Source organism: Physeter macrocephalus, chromosome 14, assembly GCF_002837175.3.
Source record: "Physeter macrocephalus isolate SW-GA chromosome 14, ASM283717v5, whole genome shotgun sequence".
Classification (NCBI taxonomy): domain Eukaryota; kingdom Metazoa; phylum Chordata; class Mammalia; order Artiodactyla; family Physeteridae; genus Physeter; species Physeter macrocephalus.
The window spans coordinates 310552-329022 of NC_041227.1; the positions used below are offsets into that span (position 1 = coordinate 310552).

Sequence of the window (18471 nt, forward strand, 5' to 3'; positions counted from 1 at the left end):
GCTGGGGTGCGGGAGTGGTGTCCTGCCTGGGCCCTGGGCTTGGGGAGTGGCCCCCAGGGCTGCCCCAGTCCCCAAGCAGCGAGGCCACTGTGGACAGGGAGGGACTGAGGAGCCTGGCCTCCGCTGGGTCCTGGTTGGGCCCCCACCTTCCCCGCAGCAGGACAGGGGCTTCTGGTCTTGGACCCGGCTTTCCTCACCGTCCAGGGTCAGTGCAGATTTAGGAGAGGGCAGAGCTGGGCCTGCAGCTCCTGGCCCTGCTACACTGGCCCCTTGGTGGCCACCTGGCCTGGGCCTGGGGCTCTGGGTCTTACAAGATGTCAACAGCCTCCCCAGCCACTTCCCTCCCCCAGCACGTGTTTGTCCGCGGCGGGGGCGGGGCGGAAGTGGGTGTGGGCGGGGCTGGAGGAGGGAGTGAGGAGCCGGCCCTGGCCTCGCAGGAACCCCACTTGCAGGGGATGTGGCCGGTGCCTCACCGAGCCGGCCACACCGCTCAGGGGCAGAAACCACATCCCGCCCTGCCTTCGTCGCTCCCGGGCAAGGGCACCGGCGAGGGTGCCGCCGGCCTGGCTCGAGAGCCTGATGCCGATTGATTCGCAGCTGCTGCGGGTGAGCTCTCAGAACCATCCCCCACCCGTCCTCCGCCTCCTGGCCTGGCTCTTGCCCTTTCCTGCCCTGCTGGTCTCCTCGGTTTCCCCTCACCTCACAAAGGCCATGTCATGGAAAAGCTTGTCATGGGGCGGGGACAGGAAGTCCCTGGGTGGGGACCAGGCCAAGGGCAGCAGATAAAGGCAGGAGCTTGTCCAGAGGTGGCCAGGCGCCAGGGTAGGGGAGCGACACAGCCCCGAGGTCAGCAGGAGGGGCCTCTCCTCCCCAGCCTGGTGAGTGGACCCTCCCCCATATCTCCAGGGCCCCATTCGTTGGTTGGCTGGTTGGTTGGTTGGTTGGTTCATTCATTCATCCTGTGCTCTGTGCCTGGAGCCTGGAGGCTGCAGCAGGCCTGGCCCTGCTCAGGTGCTGTGATGCGGCTGATACCCTTCTGTCTGGCCAGCTCTTCCTAGATGAGCAATGGGGCAAACCGTTGACGAGGAGCTGGGCAGGAGCTAGGTCGTCCTGGGAGGGGCCCCGGGTCCAGCTAGAGGATGAGCAGCTCCCACAGAAGAAATCAGACCCACACGTGCTCATGCGTGTGCCGATGGCCACATGGCCCCAGACACACACGGGTGCGCGATGCAGCTCAGGGCCCCCACCTCACTCAGCCACCAGCCTCTGGGGGTGGCACGGCTTCCTCCCGCCTCTCGAGGGTCGGCGGTGGCCTTAGGGCCGAGCCCTGCCTGCTCAGGCTGGGGTTCCTCATCAGAGACAGCTCAGAGACGAGGTCACAGCTTAGGGGAGTTCTTGGGCCACTTCCTGCCAGGACCCCCCCCCCAAGGGGTGGTAGAAGTGGGTCACCTTCCAAACAGCCCTGACAGAGGGTCTTCGGGGTGCCGATGGGAGGAAGGGGCAATCGCTCCAGCCCCAGGGAGCCTCCTGGTCCCAGAAACAGGACCAGAATCCAAGGTCCAAGGCTGTCCTGGCGACAGGGCTCAGCACAGCCGCTGGAAACATCGGGGGCTTCCCGTTTGGGAAGAAACCTTGGGTGGTGCCCTTCAGGGCCGGAGGAGCCCACCCCCAGGGAAAACCGCTCAGGCTGTGTGGCAGCTGGGACTGATTAGCAGCCCCTGGCGTTGCCTTCCGGGCACCTGGGCTCCTGCGGGCCCAGCAGAGGCCGAGGGGTCGGCGGGTAGCGGGGAAGAAGCTGAGGGTGGGGCTGCAGCCTGCAGCCTCAGAGGCCGGGACAGGACAGGGGGCGGGAGGCAGACCCGGAGCCCCTCCCTCACTTGTCCAGAAGTTCCTGGGACACAGGGTGAGGAGCCCAGAGGAGCAACGTGCCCGCTGAGGCGCCATCAGCCGCCCGGGCAGTGCCTCCAGGACTGTCCAACCTGAGAATGGTGAGCATCCAGGGACAATCTCAGGTTCGTCAGCCCGCGAGGTGCCGCCCCCTCCCCAGCAGCAGCTGCCACGGGGCGAGGGGCACGTGCATTCGGGCCGGCCGGCAGAGAGATCTGGAGGGTCGGTACCAGCTGGGCCAGGACTCCGCCCGTCATGGTGTCCCCGCTGGGCCACCTGGCGTCAGGACGCACCCGCGAGACGCCTGTATCCTGGGCCCAGCCTGACGCAGCCCTAAGTGCTGCAGGGTGAGTCCGAGGAAGGGGCGCCTGTACAGGTTCCTGGGCCAGGGCCGGGGGCACGAGGCAGCCGGAGATGCTGCAGGCAGCTGGGAGACTTCCAGGCTCTCTGAGGTCAAGCTGAGGGCTTGTGGGTAGCAGGAAGGGAGGGGGCCGTGGATTCAGATGTGAAGGAACAGGGCAGGGGCAGCAGGTGGGTTTTAGCTGTGCTTGGGTTAGAAGGGTAAGAAAAGGGCAGCTAGCACGGGGTTCACGGGGACCCAGGTCCGTGACCCCGGGATAGGAGCCATGGCGACATCAGCAGCGACACATCCGCTGGGGCGGCCGCACTGCTCTGCGGGCGGGACGGCCTAACTCCCGGCGCGAAGCCCTCTGCGCCCCTGGTCACCGATCGGCTGCCCACTGGGGGGCCGAGAACCGCCCCGGCGTCACGTGTCTGGGGGTGGACTGGCGCTGGCTTGGACCCTCCCCAGCCGCCACCACGCCCCACCCCACCCCCACCCCCGGTCCCAGCGCGAGCGGGCGGAGTGTCCCGGCCCAGGGCTGCTGGGGGCCACGCGCCGGGCCAGAAAGGGCCGAGTGGACAGGGCTGGAGGGAGCTGCGGTCTCGGGCGCCGCAGGTGCTGCCTCGGGGCCCCCCGGAGTTCTGGGGAGTCCGAGCAGGGGCGTCTCCCTGAGGCCAGAGGGAGCTGAGTCCCCGGGACTTGGAGCGGGTGGGCAGCCGGGCGCGCCGGGGGCAGGGGCCGCCTCACAGCGACGGGTTCCTCCCGCCGGGACGGGCCACGCGGCGTCCTCGGGCCGGAGCCCGAGCGGGGAGACGCTGCCCCGGCTCGGGCAGGTGACGCCGGGCGCGCCCGGACCCCCCCGCCACCGCCCTCCTCGTGGCCACGCCCCGCGCGCCCGCGGGCGGGGCCGCCTCGTAGTGCTGCGAGTGGGGCGGGGAAGGGGGGCGGGAGGTGCGCCTAGGACCCTGCCCGCACGCTGCGACCCCGACCGCCACTTCAGCCAGGAGCTTCAGCCAGGGTCCTGGGACTGGGCACGGGAGGGCAAGGGGCATCGGGGGGACTTCGGGAGTCTCTCCGAAGCGCCATTCAGCCACGCCCGCGGCCCTCGGTCCCCCTAAAGCAGGGCCAGTGGGGGCGGAGGCCCTGCTGCCCGCCACCCTGAATGCGCATCATTAAGGGCTGGCGTCACGTTGTCGCGTCCTATTTCTCTATAAGTATCCCAGATAGAAAACACTGAAAATACGGAAAAACGTCTGAGGACGCCCAGGCTGGCAGGGAGATGGGACGGGGGCCTTCCTCTCTGTGGATGTGCAGGGCATTTGGGGCCACCAGTCAAGGGAGGGCTTCCAGACCCCTGCCCAGCGATGGTCCCCGGCGAGGGCACTGCAGCTCTGCCTCACCAGCCAGGAACTAAAACCCACCTGTGTCCTCAATTAACAAGACCACCAACCACTTGTGTTTAATTCATATGATATATGCTGTACAGAAATTAACTAGACCTAGACGTAGCCACATGGATTAAGAAAAAAAAAAAAAACCCTGCACTAAACGAACACTCACAGTGATTTAGTGCTGTACAATTTATGTAAATCTTAGAAACCAGTGGTACATGTTATTTATGGATGCTGAGACTGATAGGCAGGGTTTAAAACCAAAAACAGAAGTGAGCTGAAGTGCCTAGTGGGCCACCTCTGGGCCTGGGAGAGAGGTACAAATGGGTCTTCACCGCCATGTTTTCTTTAGTGGGAAATCTAAATTAAACTACTTCATACTTGTTATGTACAAATAAAGAGTTTCAAGGTGTTTGTTACACAATTCTTAGTATCTTTAGGCTGTTTTGATTTTTTCAAATCATTTCCGCCAGGCCCTTCGCTAAGACCAAGGCCACAGAAGGGAGACCCAGCACCGCCCCCCCCCCGCCGAGGTGGGGGGGCACAAGCACAAGGGGCCATCACCCCCCGGGCTGTGGAAGGTGGCGCCTGCAGCCGGGGCCTGGTGTTTCTGGAGGCACCTGCTCCCTACAGCCCTGCGGGGCCGGGTAGTCAGACCCATGGGCCTCCTGGGTTAGGGTGGCCTCTCCCACCTAACGCCAGGGTCCTCAGGGCCTGAGCACCCCGATGTGTGCAGAAGGGCACACGTGGTGGACGTGAACCCCCGTGGACATACACGCCCTGAGGCAGAGATGGCGCCTCCTGCAAGAGCCCAAGAGTGGATGCTTGTCTCGGGTGGGAGACAGGCACAAAGGCGCCTGCCTGCACCACGTCCAGGGGGGGCGTGGTGGTGCTCAAGCTGTCCCCTGCTCCTCTCTCCCTGCCGTCCAGGTGATGGGGGAGGGGTAAATCTCAGAACTCCCTGGGGGCCAGGCAGGAGGACGGACCCTGCCTGGGAGATGCCAGAGGGCAGGGCCGGGTCACCAGCAGCTTGGAGACGACCCAGGAAGACGGGGCAGTGGTGTCCAGGCGTGAGGACCCGAGCGTGCTCCAAGCTGACGCCCTGGGTGGGGCAGAGGGACAGGAGCTGGACGGGGCTGGCCAGGTGCCCTCTGTGGCAGCCCCTTCCTGACTTTGTGCTGCCAGCTGAGGACAGGCCCAGGACTGGCCTGCTCTCCTGGAGCTGCAGCCCCGCTCACCCGGCCAGACAGCTGGCTCACGGGCAGCAGGATGGAGGGGCCGCTGTCTGAGGGCGGCAGGGATGGTTCTGGCCACTGGCTTGCTGACCGTGTCCCGGGAGGGCTCCAGGACCCACAGTCCAAGCTGCCCTTGGCGTGTGGCTCTCCCAGCTCACACATTCCTTCCTTCACCCCAGTCGTGGTGTTTAGAAAATGGAGGGGAGTCTGTCCACACTCGGACCAGGCAGATGCTAGTGAGGTCCCAGCCCCGAGGACTCAGGAGGGCCGCCGAGGTCAGCTGCCCCCAGAGTGCAAGACTCCCCTGAAGCAGGATTATGCAGGGATCATTAAATAAAACACACACCCAGTCTGCAGTGAAAACATTTATTTTTTACAAGTTATCTTTATTATAGGTCAACATTCAGACATAAGAGACCATCACCACGGGAAACCACCGTGACCCTCCAGCCCAGCCCCAGGCGTGTGCGTGGGCTCAGGGCAGAGGTCGGTCCCAGCAGCACACGGACGATCGCGGTCCACGCGCCTGCAGTAGCGTCTAACCACAGCGCACACACGTTTCAGTGTAAACTGCTCCCCTCGCCCCCACCCTGAAACACCCTTATTTCCAGGGAGACAAAATCACCAAAAGCTGCTGCCCACAGGACCCCAGGCCCAGCCGCTTCCTCCCCCGGGGACCCTCCAGGGTGGGTCTGGGGTCAGAACAGAGACCCCTTTGAATGTGGCTTTGTCACTGATTGTATCTGATGCTTAGAAAATTGGGTTTAATGTTTCAGGGGAGGGAGGGGTTTCCAGCCGCTCACCTCTGGGTCAGGTGAGCCCCCAGGTATGGGTGTGACCTTGGCAGCCCTGCACCCTACCCTGGAGGAGCCAACACCGGCAGCGCTCAGGCGCCCGGCCCACCGTCCACACTGATTCCAGGGACACAACCGGGCCGGTGTTTCCTTCTGTGCCCCTGGCAGAGGAGCTCGCCCAGACCCCCCTGCTCCTGCCCCGACTCATCAAGAAACCAGAGGCTGTTTTGGAGCCCGCTTTTATTGTACTGTCGCTTTGCCCCGGACGGCAGCACTCATGCCGCTGGGTGATATATACATATACACATATGTACACACACTGCCCACACCTACAGCAGAGACGACGCCAACCGTGCTTGAAAGGACAGCAAAAATGTAGCTTTTGCCAATTCCACAGGAGAAGGAGTCACAACCAAAATAGCAAAACAGGTGAGTCCTGTGTCACATGGGCTCACAGCTCAGAACGCTGGGAAAGGAATGAGATCAGTCACTTTTTCACGCCCCTCACCACCACCACCCCGCCGCCCCGCGCTGTCCCCCTGGCAGGATGTGCTGAGAGCCGGGGAAGAACGGACGGGGCCCCTGGGCTCTGCCCCCGCAGAGCCTGGCTCCTCCAGGGAGAGTCCACGATCCGGTGCCCGCCCCCTCACAGGTGGTCTCACACCAGGTGCCACGGAGGCTGCCCGTCTCCCCGGTGGGCACTGCACAAGCTCCCCTGAAACAGACCGCCCGAGGTTAGAACACGCCAGATGGTCCCGGCAGGGCCCCTCCCCGAGCAGGAGCCCTGTGGACACAGCACGCCTAAGGGGCCCCAGGGGTGCTGGCTGCTCGACTCATCAGAGAAGTAGGAAAGCTCACGCACGAGCGGTAACGTCTACAGCAGTTTGAAAACAGAAAAACGCCCAGAAAAGACAAGAGACCACGTCACCAAGCGAAAACAGAAATCTACGCGCCGGCAGCTCCCGTCTGCCCCCTGCAGCCTCTCCCACGCTCCCTGCTGCAGGCCACAGGCGGGCAGTGCTGCCAGAACCTCAGGGCACCCAGCACTGGCCTCGGCGGCCCTGGAGCGAGGGCCGAGGTACTCCCGTTCCCACCACAGCAGGCAGAGGGCTGTCCCCTCCGAGCACGTGAACAGGGGGCCCTCCAGACACAACACCCTGCTCACCAGGGAAGCAGATGGGCCACACAAGGAAAAGGGAAATGCAACCAGGGACCTAGGTCTTCAGTCAGGGGGAGGGCCTGAAAGCACAGACAGGGAAGACTTTGAAAGGGCTTCTGCCTCCAAATCAACGAAGTGGACATGCTTCAGGGTCAGGGTCAGGGTCAGGGTCAGGGTCAGTGAGGGGGGCGTGGTCCAGACCCCGCGCCTGGCCCCTGGGGTCCCCAGCCCTCAGCGAGTCATCAGCATCACCTTGAGGACGGTTGCCATCACCATCACGATTTGTTTAGTTTTTACAAATTCTACAGGAGACCGGGTTCAACAAACTTCCAGACCTGCCCCTCTGGCCTCCAGGAGAGAGCATCACGTTTCTAGCGGACGATCAGTAAGATTCGGGAACCAAGACACCCGGCAGGGACTCGCCCTGACCTGTGTGATGGGCCTCGGAGTTTCCTGCCCACGAAGCGATGACACAGTCACTGTGGAAGGGGCGGCTGCCTACCTGAAGTCCAACCTCTGGACTTCGTGCTTGGCCACTCTAGGGAAAAACAACTCATTTCCTAAGTTATTTCCAGAAACGTCAGGAAGGCCGACTAGGGCCTGCTCTCAGGCTGAATTCTTGCTGGCCTGGAATTGGCACCTAAGACTGTCCTAGTGTCTGGCCTCCTCCCTGTTCCAGGGTAGGTCAAACAATGGATTTCTTGTCCTTTTGAGAGGTCGGATTTCAGCAGATTATTTCTCACTCAACATCAGCGCAGATCTCCTCTCTTGCTGAACATCTTCGTGATTGTTTTCAAGGGCAAAACCCCAGACAAAACGGAACCCACAAGCGCCCACGGACCTAGTGCCTGCAGAGCTGGCTGCTCACCCCACACAGCACCGTGAGGGCAGCAGGCAAGCTGGGGCCTGGGCGGGGGTGGGGTGGGGTGGTGGTAATCAGTGGCTCGGGAAGGTGTCCTGGTGCGTCCGACCTCCTTGCGCGCAGCCCCCTGCCCCACGGCCTTTCCTACCGGACATTCCGGAGGAGCCCAGCAGTCGCGAGGTGCATGATGGGAAACCAGACCCACTTGGGCCACACAGGTCCCGGGGCAGGTGCTGGTCTGGCACGGGCCCAGCACAGCCACGTCTCCAAGTCCTCAGAGCAGGGGCCACCCACCGGCCTGGACGCGGACAAGACAGACTGGCTTCCAACAGCCCACAGACGGTGCACGGACAGAGGTGAGCGGGGCTTCCGTGGTCTGGCTGCGGGCTAACGAGCCCAAGGGCACCAGGGCCACTTGGGGACCCAACCCTCTGCCCAGAGCGTGCCTTTGGTCCAGCTGGTCCTTTCTCCGTGAGCCCGACGTCTCTAGCTCTGCCCAAACCATCAACGACGGCCAAAGGGAGCAGTCGGAGGAAAGCGGGTGGGTGAGAGCTCTGGGAAGCACAGAGGGGAGGGCTGCGCAGCCCACTCGCCACCGGCAGCCTGGACTCTCAGCCCCGCTGACCACCACTAATTGGGCCGCTGCTGCCATCTGTGGTTCTCAGAGGTTCAAAAAGCATCACCAAGAGGCCAGGTGGGCCTGAAGGAATGTGGAGGACGATGCAGGGAAGGGGAGGGTGGAGGCTGCGGGAGGGGCCCCTTCCATCGGGCTCATGGCCTGGGGACGTGTGGGAACGTCCCCACCCCGGGAGGGAGCACACTCGAAGCACGGGGGCCTCAGGTCAGACATGGGAAACAACTGCCACAGGCTAAGCAGACGAGGTGAACGGGTCCCGCACAGACTGTCCTCGGTACGAACGCCACAGAAATGCCCCGGCGCTGGGAGAGTGGGCCCAGCTCCTTCCTAGCAGGCTTAGTCCAGAGGCCCTGCCTGTGGCCACATGGCTGGCAGGCGCGGGGCAGGGAGCAGACCCCACGGCTCCAGCCAGGCAGCACCTGCCTCAGGCCCCCATGGGCACGGGGAACGGAGCGCCCGTCCCGCCCGAGCCCGCCTGACCGCGAGGGACCACACGGGCCGTCCAACCGCTGCGTCGACCTGCCCGAGAGCCCTGAGGCGGCCCCACGTCCGGGGAGTGTGGCCTGGCCACAACACGCTCACAACACAGACAGACATGGAACGTAACCCCGCACATGCTATTAAAAAAGGAAACAACAGAAGAAGAAGAAGAAGAAGACCGTAGCTAAACTGCTTTAAACACTGCATGCTACGCACGTCGTGTGTCAGGGATCGGCGGGTGGGCGGGCACAGAGGCGGGCTGGCGCTGCCCTCCCGGGGCCAGGGCGGCTCCCGCCCCACCTCTGGGACTACAGTCCATGATTCTAAGGTCGAGTGGCTGGGTGCCGACTGACCCTTGAATCACAGCTTCTCCTGAATTTAGTTGAACCCATCGGTGTGATAGCTGGGGTGGGAGTCGGCTGTGAGCTGGGTGGTCTCCGTGGCGGATGCCGGCTGGACGACGATCGGCGTGTCTGCGGCCTCTGCAAGCAAGTGACGCGCGGCCTCAGGTCGGGCCGGTGGGCCTCTCGGCCCCCGACACCGTCTCTGGGCGACACGCTCGGCCACCCGGTGGCTGGACCGGGTCGGAGGTCGTAAGACAAGCGCCGAGGGCGGGGCGAGGCTGCCAGGACCTCCGCGCCACACGACCTTCCTCAGCGGCCTCGGCCCTCGGCCCTCCCCGCCTACTCAGCCAGCACAGTCCGCGGCGGGGACGGCCCTCCGCGCCTGCTTTACCTCCGGCGTCCACGTTCACACCTCAACCGTCCCGCCGCCACCACAAACACTCCCGCACAGTGTCAGTGCCCTCCTGTTTGACGAGACGGGGCGACACGTTCAGGGCCCGCCGCGGCCCCGCCCCTCGCGCGCGCCCGGGCGGCGGGCACACTCACCCCTCTCGTCGGACTGCAGCTGCGCTTCCAGGTCCTCGGGGGACACGTAGAACTCGGTGTCCTCGCCCTCAGGCGCCCTGGGCTTGCACTTCCCGCAGCAGCAGTTGAAGCAGCAGCAGAGGCAGCAGCAGCAGTAGCAGCAGGTGAGGAGCCCACAGAACACGAACAGGGCCTGGGAGGGGCAGGGGGCGTGGCTGGGCGGCGAGGCCGGGACGCAGCTCTCCCCCTGCTCCCCCCCAAGGGTCGCCGAGGGGTCCTCACACCAGCAGCGGACCCTTCTCCAGATCGAGGAGAATGAAGCAAGCACTGAACACGGGAAGACAGGAGGGCAGGAAGGAGGAGACCAGCTGCGTAAAGAGGGGTAACTTCTGAGCGGGAAGGAGGGCTGACCGGCTGCCGCCAGACCGGCTTCTGACCGCTCGGCGCCCTGCAGTGAGCCGCACGCTCGGGCCTCACACAACAGATGCTTTGGATAGAATCAGGAAACCAGGTAACGTTACGATATAAAACAATAATATTTTTTTCAGAAGCTTCTCAAGCTAGATATTTCTAACAAGTCTTCCCTAATCACAAAAATAAATCTATCCGCAAAGTGATGAAAAAGTTCGTTTCCTATTTCTACCACAGCGACCCGCGAAAGAAAATGCTGTGGACGCCACCACTCGGCACAGACCTCATTCTGTGCGCTCGGGCTGGATGCAGGCAGGCCACGGGCCAGCTACGATCCGCTGGGACCGGGCCTTCGCCCGTATCTGCGGGGACGAGGAGCCCGCCGTGTGCCCAGACCCACCGGGCGGGATGCGAGCGTGGGAGCTGCGCCCTCACCTTGGCCCACCAGCTGGAGAGCACGAAGTAGGTGTTCACGTTCTCCTCCCCGAACTGCTCGGCCACGTAGAGCCCCAGCGAGCCGTACTTGTCGTAGATGTTTCTTTTCGTGGAGTCCGTCAGGATGGCGTGGGCGTTGTTGATCTCCTTAAACTTGTCTGCGGCCTCTGGGTTATCTGGGTTCTTGTCAGGGTGATATTTCAAGGCCAGCTTCCTGCAAACCAGAACCATCTGTTGGTCTCACGCCTCATGCTCATCCACCGGATGGAGGGCCGGCAGAGGAACGTTTACCTGTCACCACCTCCCCTTCCAACCGGCCACAGAACTAGAGAACGCCAGGCTCGGCAGAAATCTCGGCCATTGTCTCAGGGCAAACCTCCCGTCCTGAACCATCCACAGAGCAGCAAGTGCACGGTGAGCGCTGACCTGCGGGCACTCCCAAGAACTTCCAACCCCGCTGCTGCCCTCTAGCGTCCTGACTGTACATTTGCCAAATGGAGGGACAGGCGAGGAGCGTGCAGCACAGGCGTTTTATTGTACCGATAAGGAGATAAGCTGAGAACACACTGTGTCGACCCTCTGCACCGACGACAGTGTCGGCCTCTGACAGCTGCTCGGTGACACCGCACAGGAGGGCAAGCTCAGCCACGTGGGAAGGCCACCCCGGGCCGTGGGGACCCTGCCATCACAGCTCAGCACATCCAAACCTGCCCCCCGAGCCGTCTGTTCCAGGGTAGGGAGTACGCATGACCCACAAACTATTTTTTTTGTTGCCGAGAAAACATCAAGGTAATAACCGTAAGCTGTAAGGGGACACACTACACACACAAAGATGCAATGGAATGGCTACCAGTGAAACAGCGAGGAGGCCGGGGAAACACATGCAGATGAAAGACAGGAGGGGCGCGAGCCGCCCGCCCCAGGCCCAGGCCTCTTACCGGTAGGACTTCTTAATGTCATCCGAAGTTGCATTCTTGTCCAGCCCCAGAACGTGGTACAGGGATTCCCCAGAGGTAGAGAGTGAGCGCTGTCTCTGGTCTGCCATGGCAGGCTAGTCTACAAGGAGAAGGCGGAGAAAACATCAAAAAGTACAAAAAAAAATTCCAAGCGCAGAGCTGATGGACTTGATTCCGTTTGCCTATTTTCAGCAAAAAAAATCACAGCACTCTGTAGGGGTCACAATGTACACCAATATAACACATTCAACTATAGCAGGAAGGAGGTGTGGTCCCACATGGTGGTTAAGGGGCAGTTTCTAACTGTGCTACACTACTGTCACCCTAAGTAGACTGTAAAAAATTTAAGTGTGTTTATTGTAATCCCTTGGGCAGCCTCTAAATAAAGACATAAGGAGGCAAAGCTAGAAAGCTGAAGGGAAAATGGAAATGAATCTCTATAGACTAAAAACTCCATTAAGAGGAAGAGATTGTCAAAATGGATAAAAAATGCAAGACCCAACCAGACACTGTCTGCGAGAGACACTTTAAAAACAGAGTCTCAAAATACAGGAAGCAAGTGCTGACTGCAATAAGGGGAGAAGCAGACAACTTCGGTCACAAACATCTTAACACCCCTCTCTCAGAAACTGACAGGACACACACACAATCAGGAAAAATACCGACAATCTAAAGAACACTATCAACCACCGTGAGCCAATTACCTCTATGACACCCACATCCACAGAACTTACACTTTTTAAGAATCACCAAGACATACCGCATGATGGGCCTTAAAACAAGTTTTAACAAATTTAAGTGGACTGAAATCATACACAGTATGTCCCCAACCCTAACAGATTAGAGACCCAAAAGGATGAAGACCTCAAGTGTTTAAATATTAAATGATACACTTCTAAATAACATGCAGTTCAAAGAAAAGAGGACGGACATAATTTCTAAACTCATTACTGATCTAATAATCTGTACGTGATTATGGGCTACTACTTAAAAATAAGTTGATATATTCATAGTTGCCAAAACTCAGAAGCAACCAGGATGTCCTTCAGCAGGTGATGGATAAATAAACTGTGGTCCATCCAGACAGTGGAATATTATTCAGCAAACTTATGTTTTCCATGAAAAGACATGGAGGAACCTTAAATGCATTTAAGTGAAAGAAGCCAATCTGAAAAAGCTACAGACTATATGATTCCAACTCTGACATTCTGGAAAAGACAAAACTATGGAGACAGTGAAAAGATCAGTGTTTGCCAGGGGTTGGGAGAGGGAGGGAGGAACAGGCAGAGCACAGGGGATTTTCAGGGCAGTGAGACTATCCTGGTACTACAATTGCAGATACATGTCACTATACCTTTGAAAAACCCCACAGAACGTGCAACACCAAGAGTGAGCCCTGATGTAGACTACAGACTTGCGTTACTCTGTATCAATGCTGGAGCATCACTCAAAACAACGTACCACACCAATGCTAATAAACTGTAGGATTGGGGCGGGCAGGCAGTACAAGGGAACTCTCTGTACATTCTCCTCAATTTTTGTGTAAACCTAAAAGTGCCTTAAACAATAGTTCTGCTATCCTCAGAGACTGAGATTACAACAAGCTGTGAAGAAAAAGGAGCACAGAAGGATAAGACAGTCTCTGGAAGTCACTATCTGAGCAGTGAAGTTGTCAACGAAGCAGAGGGGTACAACGATACGCCTGAAACGGCCGAAGGCCAGAGCACAGAGAAGGCACAATTCAGGAAGCGTCTGAACAGAACCAGCACAGAGAAAACAGAAAATGAGAAAATCTGTCAGGCAGGAATTTGAAAGGCAAAGAATACAGACAACTGAGAAAAAATAGTCAATTGAAAACAAAACTAGAGCCGAAAGAAAACACAAGTGTGCAAACTGAGGCCCCATCAGGTAGAGCACCAAGGCCATACTTCAACATCCTGGGCGCTAAGAACTTCCCCAAACAAAACACGTTTCGAATTCTAAGGAGAAAGGAGTTTCACCTTAGGAGTCCACAATCAACAAAGTGTAAAGTCAGAAGAACGTATGAACGCCAGAGTCGGGAAAAGTACTGCCTGCGCGTCTTCAATGAAACAATGATCTGAGGAGTATTTCAACAAAATGTGGAAGGAAATCAAGAAACAGGAAAAGATGTGGTAAGAGGAGTGGTGGTGTCCCGGCCTGCGGGGGAGTGGCCCAGGAGTGCCCCCTCCTGCAGGTGGCATGGTCACTTCTGATCAGGACACACACATGAACTCCCTCCAGACTGGGTTCCGCAGGGGCTGGGCTCCCCCGGCCCCCTGTAGCCTCACGACGCAGGCACTCCGACGGTTATGTCACAGACAGAGAGACAGATACACGGAGAGGTGAAGTCAGGACCTGAACCCAAACCAAAGGGCGCGGCCTCTTGGCTGAGGGACACCAGGTCAGCCACCCTGGCATGAAGCATAAGGGACGGTGGTGTACAGCTGAGGGCAGGAAATTAAACACGCCTCACTTCAATCCCAGAGATGGTGGGCTTTGGAATCAGGGTGTGAGGACTCTAAAGCCCAGTTCCGACAGCGTCCAGCTGCTTGGCGTGGCCAAGTCGCTGCAGTGCTTGGAGCCTCCCTCCTCACCTGGATGGACACAAGGACCCCCCTGCCCCCCACCCCATGGCAGGGCTGCACAGAACCCAGGGACCCTCAGTGATGTTGATGACGGAACATATTCTCATCAAGTCTCCATTACTAGGAATTTTGTCCATTTACTCCACAACAGAAGTACCATGACTTCGTCAAGTTTAATTACCACTTGGCTAAGTAATTTTTTTGGTCCTTAGGTACTGTTATGGAAAATACAACTCTGACAAATTATTTTGTATTCTCAGTTACTCAGTACCTACTAAACAGCGCTTTTAGAGCCCATCCACAGGAAAATATCAATAAATACTTTTGTATCTGCTTATACAAGTAACTATATGATTATCTGAGACGTCTAGAGGCAGTCAGCTACTTAATTTGACTAAAAAGAATTCCCTGTGGAGCTTTAGCATTTAAGTCATGATTCTCCAGCACCGCTTACACCAGAGATCACAGACGTTCTTGCAACAAGGGGCACCATTTCCTAGTCTAGGACAGAACCACCCTAGGAAAAATCAGCACACACCTGGCTTAGTTTACTAGGTAAGCTAGTCACTGTGGCTCATCATCTGCTTGTTCACAGGTACAGACAGATCACTGACTTTCAAAACCTTAGAATTAATTTTCTTTTCTGTTTTTTTTTTTTGCGGTACGCGGGCCTCTCACTGCTGTGGCCTCTCCCGTTGCGGAGCGCAGGCTCCGGACGCGCAGGCTCAGCGGCCGCGGCTCACGGGCCCAGCCGCTCCGCGGCACGTGGGATCCTCCCGGACCGGGGCACGAACCCGTGTCCCCTGCATCGGCAGGCGGGCTCTCAACCACTGCGCCACCAGGGAAGCCCCTTTTCTGTTTTGTTGTTGTTGTTTTCTACTGCTGAGCTTTAAGAATGCTTTGTATATTTTGTTATATTTTTAAATTTTTATTTATTTATTTCTGGCTGTGTTGGGTCTTCGTTGCTGTGCGCGGGCTTTCTCTAGTTGTGACGAGAGGGGGCTGCTCTTTGTTGCAGTGCGCAGGCTTCTCATTGAGGCGGCTTCTCTTGTCCCAGAGCACAGGCTCTAGAGCATGGGCTCAGTAGTTGTGGCTCGCGGGCTCCAGAGCACAGGCTCAGTAGTTGTGGCGCACGGGCTTAGTCGCTCCGCGGCACGTGGGATCTTCCCGGACCAGGGCTCGAACCCATGTCCCCTGCATTGGCAGGCGGATTCTTAACCACTGCGCCACCAGGGATGCCCCAGAATTGATTTTCTTAGTTTCAGTGGCCTGCCAGCAACTATGACCAAACTTTAAAGGCCAATACTTGTTTAATAATAAACATATCTCCTCAATCCCAGGGATTAAAAATCAGGTTCCGCATTCCCAGTCCTTAGTGCCCGGCAGCTTTCCCTCCCCCACCAGGTGTGGCGCGACCCTGTGACACTCAGTGCCAGAACGTGGTGGAGCAACGCGGGACATTCTGCCTGGACACTGACACCATCAGGCAAGTTCTCCCCACACAGAGGAACAGGTTAATGCTCATGTGGATTCAAGAACATATGGAACGAAGAGCTTCCAGAAAACACGACTTGGTGATAAAATCCAGCCAGTGAAGATGTGAACCGGAGGGAAGTCATCAAAAATGGAAGCCGGGGCAACAGGTCTGCAGGCAGGCGACAAACCCACAGAAATGCAAGATCCCGACGGAGGAGCGGCAGGAGCCCCAGCAACAAACCCACCGCAAACCTCCTGCCCTGACGGCGGGTCAGGGCACAGGCGGGCCAAGCGCGTGCAGCCCCACGGCCCCAGGCACACGGGTGCCCCTGGTTAAGGGGGCGGGTCTGCTGTGGTGAGGGAGCAGCAGTTTTATTAGTATCACTGTGATCTTTTGTTTGCCAAATTCGAGGGAAACTGGAACAAACGCTTCTATTTAAAAGACGATGTGGGGGCTTCCCTGGTGGCGCAGTGGTTAAGAATCCGCCTGCCAGTGCAGGGAACACGGGTTCGAGCCCTGGTCTGGGAAGATCCCACGTGCCGCTCAGCAACTAAGCCCGTGTGCCACACCTACTGAGCCTACACGCCACAACTACTGAAGCCCATGCGCCTAGAGCCCGTGCTCCACAAGAGAAGCCCTGCTCGCCACAACTAGAGAAAGCCTGCACGCAGCAACAAAGACCCAATGCAGGCAGAAATAAAATATAAATAAATAAATAAATTTTTAAAAGTAATAAAAATAAAATAAAAGATGATGTGAATATCTTCGGAAGGTAAGTATCTGGTAATCTGGTTGTTTCCGGGAAGAACCAGGGAGCAGAGGTTAAAAGACTCTTTTCTTTGTTGTCTACCATTTCTTTACCTACTCCCATGCTATCGTTTGATTTTTAAAATCATGTTCTTCTGTAGCCTCTTCCGCATGGTATGAACTTTTTATAAATCTATGTATGTATCTTTTTTATAAAAACTACAAAGTTGTCTTTCTCCTTGTGCTTCCAGACGCACGTCTGCCCCCCTAGAGGCTCTGTCACAAGTCACTTCCAGGACACACGACTTTAGCATGTCGGACTGTCAGGGGTACTGAGAACCCAGCCTTCCTGGCCAACAAGGTCCTTTAGCCCAGGAGTGTGGCCCACATTCCCGTGCACTAACTTCCCTCTCACAGCCAGCAAGCCTCCAACAGTCCCCACAGAATCCCTTCTCATTAGAGTTCAAGAGCAAGCTGTCCATGTGGGGATGTGTTTGGGCCGCTAGCCAATCAAAGGGACCTCAACGGAGGAGCGAGCCAGCCAGGGTCTAGGCAACTCCAAACTCTCCTAAGAACCAGCAAACCAGCAAACCCTCATGTGGACTCCCTCCAACCCCATTTTCAGTCATTAGAGTTTTCTGACATCACAAACAGTAAGTGTGAGAGGCTAAATAAACTTCCTTATATTTTAGTGAAATCACTGACAGCACAGCGATGGGTATGGACAGCTCAAGGCTAATGTAATTATGTCTAAGCCAGGAAGTCAAACACCAGAAAAGAGCAAGCTGGGGAGAGGAAAAGGCAGCACAGACTTTAACACCAAGGCTTACTTTGGTGCTATTCGTCAGAGTATTATTACTCTAGAAGCAGGTGTGCAAGCTTTTTGGTAAAGGGCAAGATGGTAATATTTCAGTCTTGTGGGCCATACAGACAGTCTCCTTGTCCCGAGTTCTCAGCTCTGCCTTTGAAGCACGGAAGCACACAATGTCTAAAAGAATGGGCACAGCTGTGCACCCATAAACCTGACTTAACTACAGAAGCAGGCACAACCCTTGCCCCAGGGGTCAAGTAATGGCTCTCTTGTGAATTGTTGTAGGGAAGTTGGGTGTTGTGAACAGGCACTTACATTTGTGTGCTGTGGGCAAGCGTCGGCTTAGTTACTGTGACTCTTTTTCGGTCCTCAAAGTTAACTTTGCACAAATACAAAACGAAGACGTGGGCAAGAAATGTTGTGAATATGCATTTCCAATCAAGATGGCAAAATCCAAAGAAATTTGTCGCAACGTGAAGCAATGAGGCCAGAGAGGAGCAACAGCGCCCACCCCGAAAAGCTGCTGGAAGAGCTGTGAACGAGGTGATGGCATTTCTGACGTAAACCATCCCCGAGAGCTCAGTGTCGTCCCCTGTCAGTCACTCTTCTTACTTCAGATCGTGGTTGAAGCACCACTAGCTCTGGCTTCCGAGGGTTTTTCCAACTGGAATCTTAGGTTCCCATGTAATACGGAACAGTGACCCTGATAATATCTTCATACCAAAGAACAGAGAAACGAGATCCCTTACTTTGTGAGTTTCTCCACGGAGACGAGGAGAGCCCGCTGACTGCATAAGATACAAACTGTCCCCGAGGAAGACGCCCCCCTCCTGTCACCGCTGGCGGGTACGCAGCACAGCGACAGTGCAACCCTACACCCAAGCAATAAAGACACTTTCAATGTGCTTTGCTGGGGCTCCAACGACGATGACTCTGTTCACAGGACACACATCTGTCTCGAAGGGCGTTTACCCTTCCCCAGGATCACGGGTTCAAAAGCATTTACACACACGCCGGGTGCTGGGCAGGAGACACCACCCCTGATGCTGGGGGGTGTTGGCGTGGGAAGACACCCTAAATCAGGGTGAGCATAGCTCCCCTAGAACACTGTGATGGGAGCAGCAGAGGCCCACTGTAGGATCACCTGGCTGCAGAAGACAGAATGAAGATGGACAGAATCACGCCCAGGCCCACCAGTCACACTGCTGAAAACCAGAGATCAAGAGAAAATGGACGTGTTGCAGAGGAGCTAGAGTGTGAACCATACTCTCCTCATTAGAAATCACAGGACCCAGAGGGCAGTGGTAACCAACTTGAAAGCACTCAGGTAAAATACCTGTCAAACCAGAATTCTATTTCCAGAAAAAACAC

At 57.4% G+C, this 18471-nt stretch overlaps 1 protein-coding gene across 4 annotated transcripts; it reads right to left on the reverse strand.

Moving 5' to 3' along the window:
• Positions 1-5193: 5193 nt before the first annotated feature.
• On the reverse strand, positions 5194-11559 carry DNAJC5 (DnaJ heat shock protein family (Hsp40) member C5). Of its 4 annotated transcripts, XM_028498609.2 has the most exons (6): positions 11442-11559; positions 10504-10717; positions 9940-10025; positions 9679-9850; positions 9142-9270; positions 5194-6116 (listed from the first exon to the last, which is right to left on the reverse strand). In XM_028498609.2, exons 1-6 carry the CDS (start codon positions 11546-11548, stop codon positions 6102-6104), a joined length of 723 nt encoding a protein of 240 aa, XP_028354410.1. In that variant the 5' UTR covers positions 11549-11559; the 3' UTR covers positions 5194-6101. The 4 variants fall into 4 exon arrangements, with proteins under 4 accessions (XP_028354410.1, XP_028354413.1, XP_028354409.1 ...); XM_028498612.2 differs by lacking the exon at positions 9940-10025; XM_028498608.1 differs by lacking the exon at positions 5194-6116 and having other exon boundaries at positions 8957-9270.
• Between the last annotated feature and the right edge of the window lie 6912 nt (positions 11560-18471).

Excerpts from the sequence above, each read along its gene's own strand:
- DNAJC5 (XM_028498608.1), bottom strand. The coding sequence starts at position 11,548 with ATGGCAGACCAGAGACAGCGCTCACTCTCTACCTCTGGGGAATCCCTG. Across the intron at positions 10,718-11,441 it reads GACATTAAGAAGTCCTACCG|GAAGCTGGCCTTGAAATATC; the intron begins GTAAGAGGCCTG and ends TCTGGTTTGCAG. Across the intron at positions 9,851-9,939 it reads GAGAAGGGTCCGCTGCTGGT|GCCCTGTTCGTGTTCTGTGG; the intron begins GTGAGGACCCCT and ends TGCCCCTCCCAG.